Source organism: Myxocyprinus asiaticus, chromosome 19 (assembly GCF_019703515.2).
Source record: "Myxocyprinus asiaticus isolate MX2 ecotype Aquarium Trade chromosome 19, UBuf_Myxa_2, whole genome shotgun sequence".
Classification (NCBI taxonomy): Eukaryota; Metazoa; Chordata; class Actinopteri; order Cypriniformes; family Catostomidae; genus Myxocyprinus; species Myxocyprinus asiaticus.
The window spans coordinates 4,141,226-4,165,064 of NC_059362.1; the positions used below are offsets into that span (position 1 = coordinate 4,141,226).

The 23,839-nt window shown below is 36.0% G+C and overlaps 1 protein-coding gene across 3 annotated transcripts in view; it reads left to right on the plus strand.

Annotated features, from left to right (window-relative positions):
• LOC127409880 (mitogen-activated protein kinase kinase kinase 5-like) overlaps positions 1-23,839 on the plus strand; it is a 127,522-nt gene that overhangs the window by 60,569 nt on the left and 43,114 nt on the right. For all 3 annotated transcript variants that reach the window (XR_007892049.1, XM_051644810.1, XM_051644809.1), the window contains exons 11-20: positions 509-616; positions 2,086-2,138; positions 3,321-3,416; positions 6,266-6,347; positions 10,888-11,021; positions 13,617-13,744; positions 14,245-14,381; positions 19,002-19,107; positions 19,832-19,989; positions 23,072-23,252. Coding sequence is in view for 2 of the 3 variants with exons in the window: in XM_051644810.1 (XP_051500770.1) it covers positions 509-616; positions 2,086-2,138; positions 3,321-3,416; positions 6,266-6,347; positions 10,888-11,021; positions 13,617-13,744; positions 14,245-14,381; positions 19,002-19,107; positions 19,832-19,989; positions 23,072-23,252 (1,183 nt within the window). In the remaining variant the exon portion in view is untranslated. The remainder of the gene's footprint in view (positions 1-508; positions 617-2,085; positions 2,139-3,320; positions 3,417-6,265; positions 6,348-10,887; positions 11,022-13,616; positions 13,745-14,244; positions 14,382-19,001; positions 19,108-19,831; positions 19,990-23,071; positions 23,253-23,839) is intronic.

Below are 23,839 nucleotides of genomic sequence, written 5' to 3' on the forward strand. Positions count from 1 at the left end.
ACACGCTGGGTCTCTCTTGTGGTTAAAATATGGTTCTTAAATATAATGTAAATTATGCTCTTTTTTTATTATTTTTTTTAGATACATTATAGGTTGTTGTTTCAAAATTGGTTATGGGTTATGGGGTGGCCTTGGTGAGTGTGAGACCAGCCTGAAATTTTGCCCCAATCTGGCCTGGTGAGATCTCTTCTAAATCTCTATAGAAGACACATGTAAGAATACTAGGGTGTGATTCTCAATAGAAACATCTGAAAAGCAGGAGAGTTCAGCCAAAGTTTCCATTTGCTCTCCATTTAATATTGTTGCTGTCTAGGAGAAACACTTCAGATTTTAAATAGATCTCATTTGCTGTGGTGTGCAGTCCATAAACCTTCTCTAGGATGCTGTTTGTAGACAGCTGCTCATGTAGACATGTCAACTATATAGGTTTATACACAGCCCGAGACCATTTATTTATTTTATATGCACTTACTGTTGTCATTAATGGATACTTTTGACATGTGTGCAGGTGTTGATACTGGAGCCCACTAAAGTGTACCAGCCATCTTACCTCTCAATAAACAATGATGTGGAGGAGAACACATTGTCTATCTGGCACGTGACCCCTGATGATAATGTAATCAATCATTTATTTTCTGTTTACTCATTCATTCATTCATTCATTCATTCATTCACTTTCTTCATTGGTTTGTTTACTTATTCATTTAAAATCAATATGGGTTTAAAAAATATATTTTACAAATGTGACTATAAACCTTAAACATTACGTTAATTATGTTAACCCCTTTACTGTGCAGAGTGGGGCCAGGAGTGTGTAGTATATGTATGCTTAAAATGTAAAAGTCCCCAGAAATATAAGTCATATGTGGTATCATTTAAAAAAGCCTTAAAATCTGAATGTTTCACAGAACGTCACTTTTGCATGTATATTAAATATAATGATGTATAAATAGTGTGTAGTGTTAATAAATAGACAAGTCAAATGAAAGCTCTTGTTCTCAGGAATGTGACTACTTTATTTTGTTGCCATAGTACCATAGTTCAAATGATTATTAAAAGAATCACTAACTGAAATAGGATTTCTTTAAGACAACAAAGACAAACATCTGATTTCACGGCTTCTGTAACCCTCAAGTAGCCACAAACTCTATATCAGCTCTTACCTTAGGCTGTTTTATTAAAAATAAGCCATTTTCTAGCTTGCTTGGGTAAATAATTCAGTGTTATATCTCAGATGTCCAGAAGAAAAATGCAGTCCAGCAGAAAAAGCATGATGAGTAAATCATCTGCAAAATATGTTGTCGACTGTTGATGATGAAATCTTTTAATACATCATCGCAAAACTGAGGATCTAAGCTTTCCAACGACACCTAGATTAAGTTTCTAGTCAATTCAGAGGCAGAGATACATGTTGTAAAATGAGAACAATATATTCTCTAATCATTTACTCATCTGTCTTCTGCTGAACACAAATAAAGATTTTTAGAAAAATATCTCAGCTCTGTAGGTCCAAACAATGCAAGTGAATAATGGCCAGAACTTTGAAGGTCGAAGCAATATGATAGGTGTGGATGAGAAAAAAGCCATTTTTTACTATAAATCTCCACTTTAGCATTCTTCTTTTGTTTTTGTCGATTCACAGTCTTTGTGCATTTCGCCACCTACTGGGCAGGGAGGAGAATTTATAGTAAAAAAGGACTTAAATATTGATCTGCTTCTCACCCACACCTATCATATCACTTCTGAAAATATGGATTTAACCACCGGAGTAATATGGATTATTTTATGCTGCCTTTATGTGCTTTTTTGACCTTCAAAGTTCTGGCCACCATTCATTTGCATTGTATGGGCCAACAGAGCTGAGATATTCTTATAAAAAATGATGTTTTTGTTCATCAGAAAAAAGAATGGATGGCATGAGAGTGAGTAAATGATTAGAGAATTTTCATTTTTGGGTGAACTATCCCTGTAACGGTTTTCTGAGCTACAAATGTTTAATGTATCAGTTTTACTGGAGGTTTTTAAAGGTAGCAAGGAAGTGTAAGTGCTGAATGATGTCACACTGTGTCTCTCTCTGTGTCTCAGAATAAGGGGATTCATGAGTGGAACTTCAGTGCAGCATCAGTGCGAGGTGTGAGGTAAATACCGTCTACTCTAAAAAAAAATAAAATAAATAAAAAAAAACAACCTTTAATTGAGTAATAAGGCACAAGAATCTGTGCTGCATTGTGAATATAGTCACAGCTAAAGGCCTTTTTTAGGCCTGACACACAGCAGAGCATATCCTCATGTGCCTTATTTCTAGGGGTGTGACGAGATCTTGTGATATTAAAACGTGATGATATTTCTTGTTGAGGTCAAAAGCTGTCTCACGATATCAGCATGACGGAGTGTGAGGGTGAAATTAGCATAGAAGTTGCCCCCGCCAACTTTAAATAGTTTGTGTGGCAGCATTTTAGATACCCGGTGGAAACAATAAACGGCGACAGAGTGACAGACAAGACGCGAACAAAGGCTGTGTCTCATTTGGAAGGCTGCGTCCTCCGGAGGTCTCATTTATTGGCCGCATACGTCATCGAGACTGTCTCGTTTCATTTTTTTCACGTATGAGGTATGAGGCCGACAAATGTGACCTCCGGAGGACGCAGCCTTCCAAAACGAGACACAGCCAGTATGTAAGCACTGTAAGAAAATAGTGCCGTACACCGCGGCTAACACAAGCACTATGCAAAGACACCAACAGAACGACTGCAGCTCTTAACTAAAATCAACCAGGTCTGAAGTTTAGTCACAACATAATTCCCATAGTTCCATTTATGTTATTCCATAGTTTTGATGACTTTACTGTTATTCTAAAATGTGAAAAAAAATTATAATAAAGAATGAGTAAGTGTTTCAAAACTTTTGACCGGTAGTGTAGTGTTAAAATATCGTCTCGTTCTCGTGAACCCAGTATCGTGTATCGTCTCGTCTCGTGAGCTAAGTGTATTGTCACACCCTTTCTTATTTCTTTAAAAAAAACTATTTAAAATAAATGAAATGGCATCCTTCCACTAGAAAATACAGTCCCTGACATGTAAACTGAGGTTCAGCAGATGTTTTGCCTCATAGCTGCTACTACATCATGGATTTTGCACAGCTGAAATGGCTTATTGACCAATCAACTATAGCCTAAGCCTTTATATCCTTCAACAGCCTCTGTCTTAGCCTTAAGTTTCAGAATATTTTTAATAATGTATGATCACTTGATCACAATGATGAAGCATTTAAGATGAAAGATTGAGTGTTTTTGACGGCTGTGTTTTTTTCAACACATGCAGCATCTCTAAGTTTGATGAGCGCAGCAGTTTTCTGTATGTGGTGAACAACTCTGAAGACTTCCAGATCTATTTCTGCACAGAGATGCACTGCAAGAGGTGTGTGTGTGTGTGTGTGTGTGTGTGTTTGTAAATAATACATTTTTTCCACATTTTGTTCATTCTTCCTTATAATGAAATAGGGCTTGGTAAAAATATAGTTTTTCAGATGAATTGTGATTTTCATTTGAACAATCCAATTACGAGTCTTAAAATCTCAAGATCAATCTTTTACTCTATGGGCAACCCTCACTAAATCACTCACATATGCAACCAAATGTCACGCCGTGCAACAAAAAATACTTGTGATTGGCCACTGGCTGATAAATGTTCAGATTTCAGCAGTGATTGAGTACTACTGTGGTAAAGAAGTTCCGAGATCCTTTCACTGCGTGTTGAGAGTAAAAGTTTGGTTTGAATCGTTCTGTGTAATGTGTGTCCAAAGATGAAATCCACACAATCTGTTTGTCTCTTTTAATATCCTTTCTTTTTATTTTACAGTCAGTTGTTGATGAAAAAAAAAAAAAAAACATTTTAGACTTTATTCTAATAACGCATAGCACTGACGTGGCAAAGAAGCCATTGGACTCCACTCTTGTTAATGTGCGCTCAACCAAAACACTTCTGTGAGACGCTCAATGAACTGCCACTATTCTTAAAGAGACAGTACCATTTTAGCATGTGTTCCAAATCAGTATAAATACTTGTAAATAGTGCAAAAAAATTCATGTAAATAATAAACATGTAACAATTAGGGCTGTCAATCGGTTAAAATTTTTAATCGAAATAATTACATGGTGTGCCGATTAATTAATCGAATTAATCGCATTTATATATATTTGTTGAGCAAGCCCCTCAAAAAACAATAATTCAGTAAATAATAATTAAATAATTATAAATAGTTATATTTAAATAATTACAAATAATATATATATATATATATATATATATTAGGCTTCAGTACAGTACCAGCCCTGGTACCTCGGTATTGATACTACCTCGATACTTAATTTTAAAAAAATCATATTTTTGATGAAATTACACAGAAAATGATTGACAAAAAGAACTGCATAAAGCCTTATAGATAAAAATTATGCCTTTTTCCATGTTAAATGTTTTAACAAAAAAATTTATGATCAACTTGTGTTTAATCAAATACATACTGTACAGCTTTGATAAAATGAAAATATAGTAATTTATAAATAATTAGTTTTGGAAAAAACTAAAAAGATGCACAACAGAGCTTTACAGTATTAATGAAAACATTAAATGAAAATAATCTGATTACTTGAGGCTGCCATGGCTGAATCACAACATGCTGATATTCAGTAATGGTATTCAGCTTTTGTGATACTGCTTACAGGTAATAATACTAATAATATAACCAGATAATATTATATTATTGTTATTATGAGTATTATTGCTACTACTTTGAATATTAAACTTTTATAGAGTAGTAATATTTTTCTGTCGTAATGTCTTCAATTTCATGCATCCAGTTAAATAAAGTTCTCATTTTAGCGGGATTTTTATTTTGAAAGTCCTTGGAAGTTCTTCCTGTTTTTGAAGGGTTCGTTATATCAAACTTCCCACGACTCGCGAGCTGAAATCTCAGGTGAAAAATGTAATTTGAGAGTTCACAGCCATTTAAACACTAAACACACTTCTCTGCGGCTCTGCAGATGGATACTATTGGACACATTGCATGACAATCAAGCATTAGTAGTGTGTGTTGCATGTGTGTGCACGCGCCTGCGTGCCTGTGTATGAAGGAGATGACAGAGCAGAGTGGAGCCTCTCATTCATTCTGTGGCGCACAGCACATGTGACTATATTATTTAATTAAATGACATCCTTCTGCTGTTTAATGATCGCACTTGGCCATATCGAGAATTTTTTTTAAAATTATTTTCAAATAGTCTTCGATTTCATCTCAAAACTCTGGTATGGTACCGAAATTAACAACAAGATGATATCGTACCGTTTTAAATGTTTTGGTATCGCGATATTTCATTAGTACCGGTGTATATATATATACATACACACTGTATATACTGTATATGCTATTTAAAATATGCCATTTCAAGACATCATATTTACTGATTTAATACATGGAATTTGTGCATTTTTAAAAAGCTAAAATGTAACCAAAATAATGTAAAACTACTGATAAAATAAACATTTTATATTTTTGTAACATAACAAGTTAGAAGGTCTACTGTATAATAAACAGCATTAGCTGAGAAAGAATTTATTTCCCATGTTTTGATGTCAAATCAAAATTGGAATTGAATCAAGAGGTTGTGAATCCGAATGGAATCGAATTTGGAAATCTGTATCAATACACAGCCCTATAATGAAACCAAAATACTAAGGACAGAATTTGCAAAAATTATTGTCAAATAGAATTATTCTACCATGTTATACCAAGGCATGTCTGTTAAAAGACCTAATATCGTTGTCACTTGCATCATATTTCTGTCGCAACACATTTGGAAGCACAACTTGGCGGAGGCTTCTGCTTCGTCTTCTAAGTTGTGGATGGCCATAATTTCTTTCTCTGCTCTGTGGCCAAGCAAAACAAGACTCTTATATTTCTGAGTGTCTGTAATGGTTGCTACAGGACGCACCTGTTAGCATCGCCCACAGTGAAATCTCATTGGTTTAAAACCCCACTCAACATAGCTGTAAATTAAACATCAAATATAAGCTAATTGGCTTTGATTGTGTCCCATCGCATAGCATTTTCAGTTTCATTGAGGACAGAAAAATGACTATGCTGGAAACTTGTCGCATCATGCTTGGTTAGGACGCGGTGTAAAATTAAACGTGTGCAGTGGTATTTAAACATATTAACTTGGTGATATTTTCCACTTATATTGTGATAATGATGTGTTTATGTTGTGTAGGTTTTGTGATCTGGTAAACGCTCTCACTGAAGAGGCTTGGAAAGGCTCGGATGAGACAGAGTGTGAATCAGAGGCTTTAGAGGTAAAATAATCATTTGAGATACAGTATTTATAATAATCATAACACAGATTTGCTAGAATATCTAGACCACTTTACATGTTAACATAAAATCTGGTAACCCTTTACCATAAGGTTGTATTTGTTAACAATAGTTAATGCATTAGGTATCATCAGCTAACGGTGAACCATATTTTATTACAGCAGTTATTAATTTTGGTTGATGTTAATTCATCAGAATACATTTAACATTAACAAAGATGAATAAATGCTGTAATAGTATTGTATGTATGGTAATACATTACAGATAATACAGCTTCTTTTCCTTTAAAGCATAATTGTCTGTAAAGCTGCTTAGAAATGATGTGTGTTGTGAAAAGCGCTATACAAATAAAAAAAATGACTTGACTATTGTTCATTAATAGTTCATGTTAACTTGTGTAGTTAACTAATGTTAGTGATACAGCCTTATTGCAAAGTGTTACCTGAAATGTTTTGTACTTGATTAGAGACTCCATGAAATGGTTTGATGAGTGCAGTTTTTTTTTCCTGTTTTGACATACTGTATTTCCTATTGAAACAGGAAGTTGGGGCGGGACATATCGTGAAGCCTGTCCCCTTTTTTATTTCAAAAATAGCCAGTAGACATTAGTTTACATCACAGCCATGAGCCATGATTTGCTACTTGCTAGTGGGTGGCATTAGAGGGATATTCTCAGTCTAGATTACATTGGATTTGACAAAAATCTATGGAGTGCAAATCTATGGTCCATTTTCCCTTGTAGAGAAAGACAGTTAATTAAATGTGTGTATCTGCTTGGAGTACACTATCGTATATATCAGGGGTTTTCAAACTTTTTGATGTCAAGGACCCTCAAATATGATGATCCCCATGCGAAGGACCCCCAGTTTGAGAAAAATAGTAAACATGATATGTTGTTTGCAAAATTAAATAATTGGCTTTTATTAGTGCCATTGTACTAAAGCAAAATTAATTGTTAAAAGTTTATACTTTTTATTAAGTTGACAGTTTGTCTATTATTAGAGATGGGACGATATATCGAATTTTGATATATCGCGAAAAAATAAATGATGAATCAGGACAAAACTCAATATTTTGACATTTTGCAACATTGCTTTTTGTCCATACGTACTCGATTTTATTGAATAATGTCTCTTCAATATCCTTTCTGTTCTTTACAGTCAGATAAAAAAGTAAAAAGAAATATTATTTTTAACCTCTCATAGCATAGATGCGATCAACATACCGAGAAACTTCTCTCTCCTCAGTAAACCAGGACACTGTCACTGTGTCTCATTTGGAAGGCTGCATGCTAGGTAGGACGCGTCCTTTGAACAAGCCTCGTTTAAATGAGAGAGCCTTCATAGGACAAACGGAAACTGAACGTAACATGGTTGCTATGACAGCACGCCACTCTTTAACAAGCGTGAGTGCTTTGAGTGAGAAGAGAACAAAGTCCCTTTAGAGAGGAATGTATGAGGTACATTTTAGGAGAGTTATAATGATGTAAAGAGAAAAGAAAATAGATTTTACAGGTATAGTTTTAGTCTAATATTTTATTTTAATTGTATATTAAAATAATTATACATATTATATACTCTGCACCCATCTACTGAGGTACTTCAACTTGGGAATTAACATTACGTGGGTTTGAACATCATATTTACGGGCAAATTGGCGTCATTTTTTTTTAGACATTTCCGTTGAAGCAAAGAATTGTGGGTTGTGAGTGCACATGAAGGATACACCTCATGCATCCTCCGAATTCCCGCGAAAGAAGGTCGCATTCGAAGGCTGCATTCAAAGTGTCCTACTCGCTTTTCTGAAACGAGACGTATGCGGCCGACAAATGTGACCTCGGCAGGACGCATCCTCCAAAAGAGACACAACCTGTGTGTGCGAGTCTGTGACATGCTTGTTGATCTCTTAAAGTGACAGTACCATTATAGCGATTGTTATACAAATGAATGTAAGTGTTTTTACTTATAAATTGTACACATTATTTTAAACAGTGACAGCTCATATCATTATTATATAAACAATTTAATGATATAATATTAATTGATTAAATATAGAATATTTACATTTTTAAAAGTTAAAATGTGATTATAATAACTATCACAAATTACTAAATAAATAAAATGTACACTTTCACATACTTTTTTCAGGACAGGTTTTGTTCAGTTCTATTGCTTGTTCTGCACCTGTTCAGCCTGAATATAGCCCACAATTTCTTTTTTCAAATCTTATTTGTTTGTAATCTTTTCTTATAGAGAAAGATATATGAGAAACTCTTATTATTTCAACTCTGAGCATGTGTATTGTGTATTAAAGAACTTTATTTTGTTGAGAAACTGTGCATTTGTGCAAACGTTTTTCATAAAAATAAATAATTTTCTGTCATACTTTGTCATTAAAGTGTTATAATATCGAATTGAGATTATATTGACTTGTGAACAAATTGTGAGATGACCATATCATCATACCCCTATCTATTATAGTAATGTAAGATGTTAAAACCTGAAGAGAAACATTTTTCAAATAAATTCAAATGTATTTATTTTCACAAAAGAAAAGAAATAAGTTCTTTTCACAATAAATATTGTTTTAAAGCAGCTTTAAAGAAAATAGTGAAGTACATTTTTCTTTTCATAATATTTGAAATTCTATGCAGATTTGTTTTTATTTCGTACTATGTAAAACAATGGCTGTCAATAAAATAAAATAATGCTGTAAATATCAGGCTTTTAGAATGTCAACATTTGTTTTCTCTGAAATTTTCCCCAGACCCCAGTTTGAAAACCCCTGGTATAGTGTAATGTAATACAGTTATATTAGAGAGAGACCAGTATGAACAATTTTCCTGAAAGTTTACCGAAGACAAAGTTCTCCACATTTCCAATGGAAGAATACAGGAACAGAAAATCAATTGAGGATCTAACCTAGAACTAACTCAGATTACCGAAACAACAGTAATTATAGAAATATGCAAATGAATTGACATTATTACAGTTTTGCTGGCTTTTGATAGGTGAACAGTAAAGATAATTCTAGAAACATCCAAACATGGTTGCTCTTTGCAAAAGATGTTATTTAGAGACATAACATTAATTATTCAGAACCACTAAGATAATCAGAGAAGGGTCAGAGGTGACTTAGTCACATGCCTCAAAACTCCAAACAATTCCTACAATGACACCATTAGACAGGAAAAAACATAGACTATCTTTCCCCCAAGGTTGAGTCAGGCCTCACTGGGACACAGGCCTTATTCAGCTGGAACAAACATGACGATAGAACAATGACCCGTTTACACCTGGTATTAAGATGCGTCTCAGGTGATCCGATCAAATGTGGTCAGGTGAGACACATCGCTGTTTACACCTGGTCACTTAAATGCATCTCCTGTGACCACTTTTGTTTGGATTTGGAGGGGAAGGTCTCTGTGTCATGACGACATATAGATCATTCAATATTGTCAGTGTGCTACTGCATGACAATAAATTGTAACAAAGTCAGAAATGACAAAGTAAATTTTTAATTTAACCTAATCACAAATGCAATGTCAAGCAGAATTATCCAATATTTTAGTGGATTACCTGTGTTAAAGGAGCTTCAGGTGTTTGTGGTTGTCATCTGTGTTGATCTCAGACACACTAAAGAAGATCCTTGAAGCTCTCGTGATTGTGTATGTATCCACTTTAAAAAAAATTCCGATCAGACGGTTATTTCCTTTTAAAGAAAACTCTTGTTTTAGCGCAGCGGTTGACTGACAGGTGAGGGGTGACACTTCATTGCTGCCGGGACGCATATAGGACGGATTAGCGTTTACACCTCAAATGTGATATGGACACATGCGTCATGTGGTTTTTGTGATCCGATCACAAAACATTTTAGACCCCATTTAGACCTGTATTTAGGGCTGACCACATGTGATCGGTTCACACGAAACGCATCTTAATATCAGGTGAAAATGGGGTTACAACAGTCAAACACACAGAGCAAAGGTAGGCAAAAATATAGTGTACTTTAGGTTATGAAAGCTAAGAAGGTATTTGTGTCTGTAAATACATGTGTATATTAATGATCTAAAACTTAAACACAATAAAACTCTTACTTTGATCAATGAATTAATTACAACTCGCATGTATATTTATTATATGGGAGCCGGGGTAAATGATTTAGCACTGTTACGACATTCCTGATATGGGTCAGGCCCTCAGTCACCCCTCAGATGTCAAATACACAAATGGCCTGTAACATTCATGATTTTAACATAACCTGAATAAATGCTTATGGTTAAGAAGACGATGATTACCTTTTGATTAAAACAATTGTTTGTGAATGTATTCAACTCATCAATAGGCCAAAGAGACGGGGATAAACCTGCCCGTTCCAAAGATAACCTTAAAAGCTAATAGACACAAACTAAAAGCCACAAACTCCAATTTTGATTTCATGGCTTCTTTAAAAAAATGTATTCCTGCTAGTGTTATACAGTTTCGATTAGCATGTCATTTGTGTGCTCTTGTCTGTCTACAGTATGATTATGAATATGATGAGCATGGAGACAGGTTGGTTCTGGGTAAAGGCACGTTTGGGGTCGTTTACGCAGGTCGGGACCTCAGCAACCAGGTGCGTTTAGCCATCAAAGAGATTCCTGAACGGGACAGCAGGTGAGCAACAGCAGTGTTTTCTTTATTTTTTTTATGTTTGTAAACAATTAAATGTAATATAAAGACTAAGGCCACGTCCACGTTAATACATTTTCATTTGGAAACTCATCTTTTTCTCTACATTTTGGCCTTCTGTCCACACCAAGACGGCGTTTTTCACAGCAAAAACGGAGCATTCCGAAAACGCTCTCCCAAGTGGATGAATTTGAAAATGCCATCTTGGCGTCGTAGTGTGGACTGCGAAAATGGATATATCTGAAAACGATGATGTATTTTTTGTCTTGTGATGCAGTCATTTAATCCATTTAACCCAAAACAATCAAGATGGCAGCTCATTTTGTAGCGGCATTATTGTGCCTGCTATTCACTTTGATGGCGTTGTTAAATGTTACTTTGTACATCCTTAACCTTGCCTTCCCGAAGGGAAGTTTACTTGGAATTGCTATCCGGCAACGGAACATGAGGACAATTGCGTTTCAGACCATACATGGAACAGCGTTTTTTGCATGTGCAGGAAGGGGATTTAAGCATTTTCATGCGTTTCAGAGTGGACGAGCAACTTTTGGAAAACACTTGAAAATGGCAGTGTGGATGGAGTGCGTTTCGAAAATGAAAATGCTGTTTTAAAATGTATTCAGATTAATGTGGACGTAGCCTCATTTCTGCATTTCTACAAAACATGACTCTGAAAAGTCTTTATCACAGCCGTGCGTGACTGTGAGCAGCAAATAATTTTAAATTAGCCTTTGTTTGAAATAACTATATGAATTCTACTAATATTATACAATTATAAAGTAATTTGCAGGGAGATATCATTCTTCATCAGCTGCTGCTTATATTAAAGACAATTAATTATGCCTCTTGACCCGTACTTATATTGCATAATAGAATTTTCCTAGCATCACAGCAATTGAAGCTTGTATCCCCACATCACCATCACTAAGGCTCAAGTACCCCTTCATCGACATAAAACCAAAGATGTGTGCCAAAGACTTAATATCATTTAACATAATCATTAATATTGTAAAACCCCTAATGTACAAAATGAAAAGTTATGACATTTATGAAACAAACAAAACTGGGCCATATGAGTTTGCATTCAGAACTGATTATTGCTGTTAATTATACAGGGGACCTTCGAACTTGGTACATTCCGAAATATTAATTTTACAAATTGTATTTTATAAGTACCAATAAGTTTTCATCATTTTGGTAGATAGTATTTATATATATATATATACAATACATATATATTTATATAGTTAGTCCTAACATGTAGGCCTGTTGTTTACACATGCATAATTTGTACTATTTACAAGTATTTCAATAAAACAAGCGCTAAAACGCTACTGTCTCTTTAAGACTACTGGCACATAAGTGCAGTGCAGTTGCATGGCTTCTTTATTAGAATTAAATATTTCTTTTTTGTTGTTTTTGATCAACAACTGACTGTAAAGAACAGAAAGGATAGTAAAAAAAGACATTATTCAATGACAAATGGATTGTATGGATCTCTTCTTTGAAGAAACATTACTCAGAACGAGTCAAAACTCTTCCTCTCAACATGCAGTGAAAGGATCTTCACATAATTAAATTCACCTATTAAAAGATAGGTATTGGGATATTAAGGATCAGATATATCGAGATCATTTAAATGAACATTGCAATTAATCAGAAAATCTTTATTGTTACCCAGCCTTAAGCAGTATTATTTTTATTTTAAATCATACATTTGTTTTTTAAGTAAAACAAAGCAAAATCCAATTTGGGTACCCTCTGAAACCTGCTTACGTACCCCCAATTGGGAATCACTGGTCTAATCTATGCTTTACCTGTCTGCCACAATAATGCAAAGTATATTTCAATCTGAATGTGTTTATACACCGATCAGCCACAAGATTAAAACCACCTGCCTAATATTGTGTAGATCCCCCTCGTGCCGCCAAAACAGCGCCAACCACCATCTCAGAATAGCATTCTGAGATACTATTCTCACCACAATTGTACAGAGTGGTTATCTGAGTTACTGTAGACTTTGTCAGTTCAAACCAGTCTGGCCATTCTCTGTTGACCTCTTTCATCAACAAGGCATTTCTGCCCAGAGAACTGACGCTCATTGGATGTTTTTTGTTTTTGGCACCATTCAAGAGTCAATTGTAGAGACTGTTGTGTGTGAAAATCCCAGGAGATCAGCAGTTACAGAAATACTCAAACCAATCCATCTGGCACCAACAATCATGCCACGGTCCAAATCACTGAGAACACATTTTTTCCCCATTCTGATGGTTGATGTGAACATTAACTGAAGCTCCTGACCCTTATCTGAATGATTTTATGCATTGCACTGCTGCCACACGATTGGCAGTTTAAATAATCACATGGATGATTGTTGGTCAGTGTATTTATAATTAACTAAATTATTATTTATATTGTATTATTGTATTATATTGCATGGGGCCTTTCTCAGCAATACTGAGATATGTAATTCATTGTGAAATTCTATGCCATGTAATTAATTTGATAAAAACCTTTTAATTGATTGACATTCCTAATAAAAGGCTTAATTTTGTTCATTTTCCCTGTGTGTGTTGGTAGATATTCACAGCCTCTGCATGAGGAGATCGCCCTGCATAAACACCTCAAGCATAAGAACATTGTGCAATATTTGGGCTCCATCAGCGAGAATGGCTTCATCAAGATCTTCATGGAGCAAGTGCCTGGAGGTCAGAAACACATGAACATTATACCTGCAGTGGGCTCCAAATATCTGAGACCTTTGAGACCAATGCTTCTATTTAGCATTTTTTTTACTTTAATATATATATATTAAAATTATATTATCAGCATAACAATTTGAGTGAAAAGTTTAATTGAAAAATAATATGAATTTAAGAATGTCTTGCACTCGAGCTTGCATGAGCAAAACCTGATTATCAAGTTAGCCAGCATGATTTAAGAGTGTTCCACAAAGCATCTTGATTCATTCAACAGAAGCAAGAAAATCTGCAAATGGAACCTTATTGTAAAGATTTACCATATTTTTTTATCCATGTACATCATGAAGTTTCTTTGTTTTCTTGGTTTAAATTAGATTTTCATTGTGGACCCCACTGTATATAGTGTGCTTTCACATCTTTGGGCCAATAATCATCTATTATATTCAAATGCTTGTATAAAAGTTGTTTGTTACTTTTTTGTGTGTGTGTTTATCTGTGCATCACAGGCAGTCTGTCAGCGCTGCTTAGGTCAAAGTGGGGTCCTCTGAAAAACAATGAGCCCACCATCGGCTTCTACACAAGACAGATTCTAGAGGGTCTCAGATACCTGCATGACAACCAGATAGTTCACAGAGACATCAAGGTAATGACTTTTTTGTCTAAAACTGGAGTTTAACACTATGCTCTAAATAGGCATGACGCTAACCAGTGTCAAGTCATCACTGAAGGTAAAATGCTGCATGAAACAGCCGATCAGAACATATTTGATGTTTAATGTACAGATATGTGGTGCTGTTTTTTACCAGTGAGATTTCTGATGCAACAGAAAATTAAACCAAGTGACCGACAAAATGCTTTGTTATAAAAAGAGGTTATGCAGATTAAAGTTAGGCTGGGTAAAAATACAGATTTTCCCATACATGGCAATCTTCATTTGAACGATATTGATTCTTAAATCCCAAGGTCGATCTTTTACTCTCTGTGCAACCAGATTTTGTGCTGTGTGACGAATCTGTATGATTCTCCACTGGCTGGTAAATGTTCAGATTTGTAGTGTAGTGGTGAAGAAGTTAAGCAGCGAGATCCTTTTACTGCGTTTTGAGAGTAAAAGTTTGGTTTGACTTGTTCTGTGTAATGTGTGTCCAAAGACGAGATCCACACAATCCATTTGTCATTGAATAATGTCTCATTTAATATCCTTTATGTTTTTTACAGTCAGTTGCTGATTAAAAAAATGATATATATATATATATATATATACACTATATTGCCAAAAGTATTCGCTCATCTGCCTTTAGACGCATATGAACTTAAGTGACATCCCATTCTTAATCCATAGAGTTTAATATGATGTCGGCCCACCCTTTGCAGCTATAACAGCTTCAACTCTTCTGGGAAGGCTTTCCACAAGGTTTAGGAGTGTGTTTATGGAAATTTTTGACCATTCTTCCAGAAGCGCATTTGTGAGGTCAGACACTGATGTTGGACGAGAAGGCCTGGCTCACAGTCTTCGCTCTAATTCATCCCAAAGGTGCTCTATCGGGTTGAGGTCAGGACTCTGTGCAGGCCAGTCAAGTTCTTCCACACCAAACGCGCTCATCCATGTCTTTATGGACCTTGCTTTGTGCACTGGTGCGCAGTCATGTTGGAACAGGAAGGGGCCATCCCCAAACTGTTACCACAAAGTTGGGAGCATGGAATTGTCCAAAATCTCTTGGTATGCTGAAGCATTCAGATTTCCTTTCATTGGAACTAAGGGGCCAAGCCCAGCTCCTGAAAAACAACCCCACACCATAATCCCCCTCCACCAAACTTCACAGTTGGCACAATGCAGTCAGACAAGTACCGTTCTCCTGGCAACCGCCAAACCAGACTCGTCCATCAGATTGCCAGATGGAGAAGTGTGATTCGTCACTCCAGAGAACGCGTCTCCACTGCTCTAGAGTCCAGTGGCGGCGTGCTTTACACCACTGCATCCGACGCTTTGCATTGCACTTGGTGATGTATGGCTTGGATGCAGCTGCTCGGCCATGGAAACCCATTCCATGAAGCTCTCTATGCACTGTTCTTGAGCTAATCTGAAGGCCACATGAACTTTGGAGGTCTGTAGCAATTTACTCTGCAGAAAGTTGGCGACCTCTGCGCACTATGCGCCTCAGCATCCGCTGACCCCGCTCTGTCATTTTAGTTGCTGTCATTCCCAATCGCTTCCACTTTGTTATAATACCACTGACAGTTGACTGTGGAATATTTAGTAGCGAGGAAATTTCACGACTGGACTTGTTGCACAGGTGGCATCCTATCACAGTACCATGCTGGAATTCACTGAGTTCCTGAGAGCGGCCCATTCTTTCACAAATGTTTGTAGAAGCAGTCTGCATGCCTAGGTGCTTCATTTTATACACCTGTGGCCATGGAAGTGATTGGAACACCTGAATTCATTTATTTGGATGGGTGAGCGAATACTTTTGGCAATATAGTGTATATATATATATATATATATATATATATATACACAGTTGTGCTCAAAAGTTTGCATATCCTGGCAGAAATTGTGAAATTTTGGCATTGATTTTGAAAATATGACTGATCATGCAAAAGGATAGTGATCATATGAAGCCATTTATTATCACATAGTTGTTTGGCTCCTTTTTAAATCATAATGATAACAGAAATCACCCAAATGGCCCTGATCAAAAGTTTATATACCCTTGAATGTTTGGCCTTGTTACAGACACACAAGGTGACACACACAGGTTTAAATGGCAATTAAAGGTTAATTTCCCAAACCTGTGGCTTTTTAAATTGCAATTATTGTCTGCGTATAAATAGTCAATGAGTTTGTTAGCTCTCACATAGATGCACTGAGCAGGCTAGATACTGAACCATGGGGAGCATAAAAGAACTGTCAAAAGACCTGCTTAACAAGGTAATGGAACTTTATAAAGATGGAAAAGGATATAAAAAGATATCCAAAGCCATGAAAATGCCAGTCAGTACTGTTCAATCACTTATTAAGAAGTGTAAAATTCGGGGATCTCTTGATACCAAGCCAAGGTCAGGTAGACCAAGAAAGATTTCAGCCACAACTGCCAGAAGAATTGTTCAGGATACAAAGAAAAACCCACAGGTAACCTCAGGAGAAATACAGTCTGCTCTGGAAAAAGATGGTGTGGTTGTTTCAAGGAGCAAAAACTAGGCAACGATACTTGAACAAAAATGAGCTGCATGGTCGAGTTGCCAGAAAGAAGCCTTTACTGCGCCAATGCCACAAAAAAGCCCGGTTACAATATGCCTGACAACACCTTGACACGCCTCACAGCTTCTGGCACACTGTAATTTGGAGTGACGAGACCAAAATAGAGCTTTATGGTCACAACCATAAGCGCTATGTTTGGAGAGGGGTCAACAAGGCCTATAGTGAAAAGAATACAATCCCCACTGTGAAGCATGGTTGTGGCTCACTGATGTTTTGGGGGTGTGTGCGCTCTAAAGGCACAGGGAATCTTGTGAAAATTGATGGCAAGATGAATGCAGCATGTTATCAGAAAATACTGGCAGACAATTTGCATTCTTCTGCACAAAAGCTGCGCATGGGACGCTCTTGGACTTTCCAGCATGACAATGACCCGAAGCACAAGGCCAAGTTGACACTCCAGTGGTTACAGCAGAAAAAGGTGAAGGTTCTGGGTGGCCATCACAGTGTCCTGACCTTTATATCATCGAGCCAGTCTGGGGAGATCTCAAACGTGCGGTTCATGCAAGATGACCAAAGACTTTGCATGACCTGGAGGCATTTTGCCAAGACAAATGGGCAGCTATACCACCTGCAAGAATTTGGGGTTTCATAGACAACTATTACAAAAGACTGCACGCTGTCATTGATGCTAAAGGGGGCAATGCAGTATTAAGAACTAAGGGTATGCAGACTTTTGAACAGGGGTCATTTCATTTTTTTCTTTGTTGCCATGTTTTGTTTTATGATTGTGCCATTCTGTTATAACCTACAGTTGAATATGAATCCCATAAGAAATAAAAGAAATGTGTTTTGCCTGCTCACTCATGTTTTCTTTAAAAATGGTACATATATTACCAATTCTCCAAGGGTATGCAAACTTTTGAGCACAACTGCATATATATATAATTTTGTAAATTTTTTTTTTTTTTTTTTTTTTTTTTTTTTTACTTTATTCCAATTATGCATTGCACGGATGTGGTAAAGAAGCCATTCGACTCCGCTCTTGTTAATATGCGCTCAACCAAAACTCTTTTGTGGTATACTTGCTGAACTGCTGCTTTTCTTAAAGAGACAGTACTGTTGTAGCATGTTACAAAGCGATGCACCGTAAGTACTTGTAAATAGTACAAATTATGCATGTAAACAATAAACATGGAACAATATATAATACGTGCAATTTCAAGACATCGTATTTATTGATGGAATACATGGATTTGCACATTTTTGAAAAGCTAAAATGAGACCAAAATGATGCTAATAATAAAATAAAATTAGTCAAATTAATATTTTCGTAATGTACCTACCAGAAGTTATACGGTCCTCTGTATAATTTCTTTCATATGTAAGCAAAATGGACATTATGAATTTAATCAAATTGAGAGTTTGTGAATCAGAATCAAACTGAATCAGAAAAATGTGTATCAGTATCCAGTCCTAGATTAACCAAGCTGAATTCACCAGTTGCACTAAAATTGCCTTACAGTTGCAGCAAATTGGACATATTCCCAATCCACTGGGGTACAAAATGATATTCTCATTTTGTGAGTGATCAAAAAATCATCAATGCTGAAAATCATCCATTCTGTAAATCTGTGCTCAGCAGATCTTTATCCAGCATTCACCATATTACATTGATGAAGTACAATAAAGGATTTAAAATTTAAAAAAAATCATGACTTCTAGTTCCAGCAGATATACCACCTACATACCATTACACTGGAAAAGAGCTAAGATCCCGGACAAGCCCCCAATTACGTTAATACACCCAGATGGATTTTAATGGTTTCTGGGATCATAACATGATAAGAGATGCATATCTTAGTACTCGGTAGGCCTTTATACAGCTGTGCACCCTGTTGTCTATGAGTATGTATGAGATCTGTGTATTATACATTATGCTAGAGGTTGTCATTCATAGATTTTGTAGATTTAGCCTATATTTTCCTTTTTGCATTTATGTGGTATTGACTGTAACACAATGTGTTATGATTATCAGAAATTCTTTTCTACTGTCACTACCTTCAGGGGGATAATGTGTTGATAAACACCTACAGCGGAGTTTTGAAAATCTCTGACTTTGGAACGTCTAAACGTCTGGCTGGAATAAACCCCTGCACTGAAACATTTACTGGTACTGTACTAAATACATTAACTATGATGTCTGCTACAGCTACACGGCAAAAACTAGCTGTTCAAAAATAAGATATAAAATAATATAGTGAGATTAATGCTTAAAACAAGTGAAGTATCGGCTGTAGCACTAGATTTAAGGTTAGAGTTTGAAATAAGACCACAAAAAGGTTTCCGTTTGTTTGAGAATTTGTAAACCTGCACATTTCATACATGTTAAATCATGGTAAATCTTGTGCACAGAGAGCATACAGTACATTTACTTGTTTTTATTCAATTGAATGTATTTTATCGATTTTTAAGTGTAAATTGCTCGATTCATGCGATCACTGCATATTGACCACTCAATTTGATCTTATATGTTTCTAATAAAATGGACCCATTTGTACCCAAATTTCCTGAATCATGCATTTCTTGTTCTTGAAACATGATTGATTATCTTAATGTTCACCCAACCATAATCATCTCACCTATTGAAAAATGACTGACATTTTTAATTGAAAGTGAATTTATACTGTTGTAAGAATCAAAACACCCTGTTTTAATGGAATGACAGAATTTGGAGTGTTGGAAGGAAGAACAAACTGCTGCAAAAGATTAATATAGTGTAAAAGCATAAAATACTTGCAGTATCATATAGTGCTCAAAATATCTTATTAGAGGGTAAATTAAACATTACCAATTAACATATTTCACATATTTCCCATGATGTGTCTATATTTCAGGTACATTACAATATATGGCTCCTGAAATCATAGATAAAGGGCCACGTGGATACGGTAAGCCAGCAGACATCTGGTCCCTAGGCTGCACCATCATAGAGATGGCCACTGGGAAACCACCCTTCTACGAGCTGGGAGAACCACAGGCAGCAATGTTCAAGGTTATTAGTGCTTGCTTTAAATGTGTAATAAATTTAAGGGTGAAGTGTGTTATTTCTGTGCCACTAGCGTCACCAAACGGGATTGAAAAAAGAATGTTTTCAATATGGCTGTCAATAGATTAAAATTTTTAATCAAATTAATGACATGATGTGTCAATTAATCGCAATTAATCAAATATCAGTATTTACTGAGAAAGGCCCCCAAATAAAGATCATTTAAATTATTATAATAATAAATCATAAATATTATAATCATTCAAATACATTACATCATATACATATGTTGTGGCAGCAGACAAGTAAAGCATTTAGACACTACAAATAGTGGCTTTAAAAGTTCAAATATTGTTTTTATTTTCATATCATTGAACAAAACCTAATATTGGCATACTTCTGTCTGCGGTCTATGAACTCATGCAACAGACGGATGCATTTGGAGATTTTTACTGTGGTTGCATCACGTATCACTAGTTTTCAGCATCTCTAATCATAAGTCGGGGGCATGATTAATTGCATTAATGTTCTTTGACACATTATTTTTCACGTATTTAATGGCACTAAATTAACACTTTAAATCAATAACCCTAGTTTTCAAACAAGTTTCCCCAACCACTCCCCTCTTCTGCTATTGGTCAAACAAACAGATAGTCTGGCACCAAACTCACACTATTGGTTTAGCCAGTGTTGCTTTGTTTGGCTGCTCAAACAAACAAAGCAATGTTTTTAGAGTGCCACAGAGTCACAATGGCTACGTTTACATGCACCCTCATAATGCGATTATAATGCGTTTAAGGCAATACTGCGATTAAACTGTTGCTCACATAAGCAGAATATTGAGATTATGCTTATAATCAGAGATAATCACAGTAAGACATGTGGAGTACTCCTATTTTAATCGCTTTATACTGGCATGTAAACGCTTTAATCGCATTTCTTTCACTCTGACCAAAGTGCACCTGCACCAGTGCTGCAGACGTATTAAGTTCCACTCAAGCACAGGTTCATAAACATCGCAAAAAAGAAAAAGTTGCTCTTACTTTTCTGCTTCATGTAAAACGGCAGTTCCATGCACTGTTTTCCAGCACTGGTGCTCCCCCATCTACAGCCCCACGGCAAAAGAAAACATATTTTCCCGAGCTGTGAATGTCCGTTTGCAGTCTGAATTGAATGCTGGGGAGATAAAAAGATCATATTCCACAAAATAATGGGAAGGAAACACATCTTTGAAATGAGTTTGTGCTCGCGGGCGAATCACAACAACATCCATCGTGTATATTCCTATTCACACACAAATGACTCTTACGAACCGATTCTTTTTAGTGAATCAAAACAGACAGAGCAACCAGTGTAGTCCAACAAACAAATGACTCTTATGAAACGATTCTTTTTAGTTAATCAAAATGACAAAATGAATGTTTACTGTTCAGCTGGTTCCCGCCTCCTCCTTGCTCATCCTTTACATGTTGCAGACTCTTATGAAGTGGTTCTTTTAATAAATAGTTCAAAGAGACTCACAAACTGACTGACTAATTTTCGTTTTGGCAAGCTGTATTTAAAGAGACAAATTTGCAACAAGTATTTTTTTTAAAATAAATGTTAATTTATAAAAAAAACATTAAATCCACATTTCTCAGCAAATAATCAGAGTAATGGCATGTAGCATGTATACGTGATTGAAGTGGTTGGCCCAAATCATGTAAACATCTTAATCTAATTATTCCTTATACTCTGATTATTGCAATAATTAGAGTATTGGTGTAAATGTAAACGTAGACAGTTTTTACCCTTACCCTGGAAAATAAACATTCAGATGGCTTACTTATGGTTGTCTTTACTTATTTGACTTGAATAGGAAAAAATATGGAAAAAACATGATACACTTCAGCTTTAACATAAGCATTATAAGTATTGGTACATTTGTAGAAGTAATTATTGCACAAAGACTAAAATATGTCCACCAATTTGAATTTTATTTATTTATTTACTTTGTACTGCACATGGGCATTGGTAACTTTAAATATCATTTGAATATAGTTTGTTATTTAACACAGTGGTTTTGCTTTAGATTTGACTTAGGTTTTACATTGGGCATCAAGTGGCGACCCAACGCAGTAAAATACATAACCTGGAGTCACATTTTCTTTTATCTTGCATAGTTGTTCATGGTATTCAAGTATAAGGGCATGCATCAAGTGATATTATTTTTGTTGTTTTGTTATCAACCACAAAAGATACAGGAAGTTTTCTTTCCATCCTTTTAAAAGTTTTAAACTAGAGAATTCTCACTAGAATTCAAATGAGTTGCATAAATTTTGTGGTCTGCTCCGCGATATTGTGGGAAGCCAGAGATACAGTAGGTTAGAGCAGAGAAGATCATTTGCGCGAGTGGTTCTGTGATGGCTCGTGCCACACTCATCTGACAACTAGGCCTCATTCGCACCGTGCAAATGCGTGGATGAAAAGAAGCATATTTAGCATGCAAAAAAGCATCGCTTGCAACATGAATATCATTACATTTGCCTCGGCAGCCCAAAATTTTGTTCAGTCGAAAACATTTTGTGAGAAAAATCAGTGAGAAACACTGATTTAACAGAGGCTCCCAAAAATCCTACAGCCCTCCAAGAATTCATGGAATAGATTAGCATCCCGCCAGTCTTTTTCATTAACATTTTATGATTAACTTTCATTAGTAATAAATTCAAAGAACATTTCTTAAAAATGTCAAAATAACATTTTTATTAATAAAAAAAACAAACATTTATAATATCTAATTCATAATATGGGCTCAGTACGAGTGAAATTAACAATTCATCTCCATATAAAACACGACAAAAGAAAAGAAATAATTTCAACGTTGACATTCTAATTGGGTATGTTTCATGCTTTACTTTTAGTGAACTTCTCAATGTAGGGTACAAATAACATGAAAAGCATAAAAACAATCCTCATAGAAAACACATTTAGTTTCCGTAAGGAAATGTCTTTCAAAATAATTCCTTTTATTTTTCAAGGACCTCACAACCCCCTGCAGTATTGGCCCAGACTTGTTGTTAAATAGTGTTGTGCTGGTGTGTTTGTCTAGGTCGGAATGTTTAAGATTCATCCGGAGATTCCTGACACCATGTCCACCGAAGCCAAAGCGTTTATCCTGCGCTGTTTTGAACCGGATCCAGACAGCCGAGCCACGGCCAACGATCTACTCACTCACGAATTCCTGACCGTCACGTCACGCAAGAAACGATCAAAGGGCAACAGTTTCGCTGGTGTGTCTGTGTGTTACATTCATATTAGAGTTCTGTTCCGATACTATTATACCATAGAAATAAAGTTTGTAAACTTCACATCAAAGTTCAGTGGTGGTACTGTGGTACAGTGATGGTAACACTATGCCAATTTGATATACACTGATGAGCCAAGACATTTAGACCACCTGCGTAATATGCTTTGGTCCTCTGCGTGCCGGCGAAACAGCGCTGACCTGCCAAGGCATGGACTCTACAAGACTGCTGATGGTGTCCTGTGGTATCTGGCACCAAGACATTAGCAACAGATCCTTCAAGTCTTGTAAGTTCGGATTGGTGTTGTTGGCCCAGCACATCCCAAAGATGCTCAATCGTCCACGTGCTTTAAAAGAAAACTGGACTCATCAGAAAAGGCAACCTTCTTCCACTGCTCCAATGTCAGTTCTGTGGCTCATGTCCTATTGTAGGTGCTTTCGACGGTGGACAGGAGTCATCTACGCAGCCCCATACGCAGCACGGTGCGATGCACTGCGTGTTGTGAAATATTCATCATGTAACCATCATTAACATTTTCTGTGACTTGTGCCACAGTAGACTAGACCTTCTGT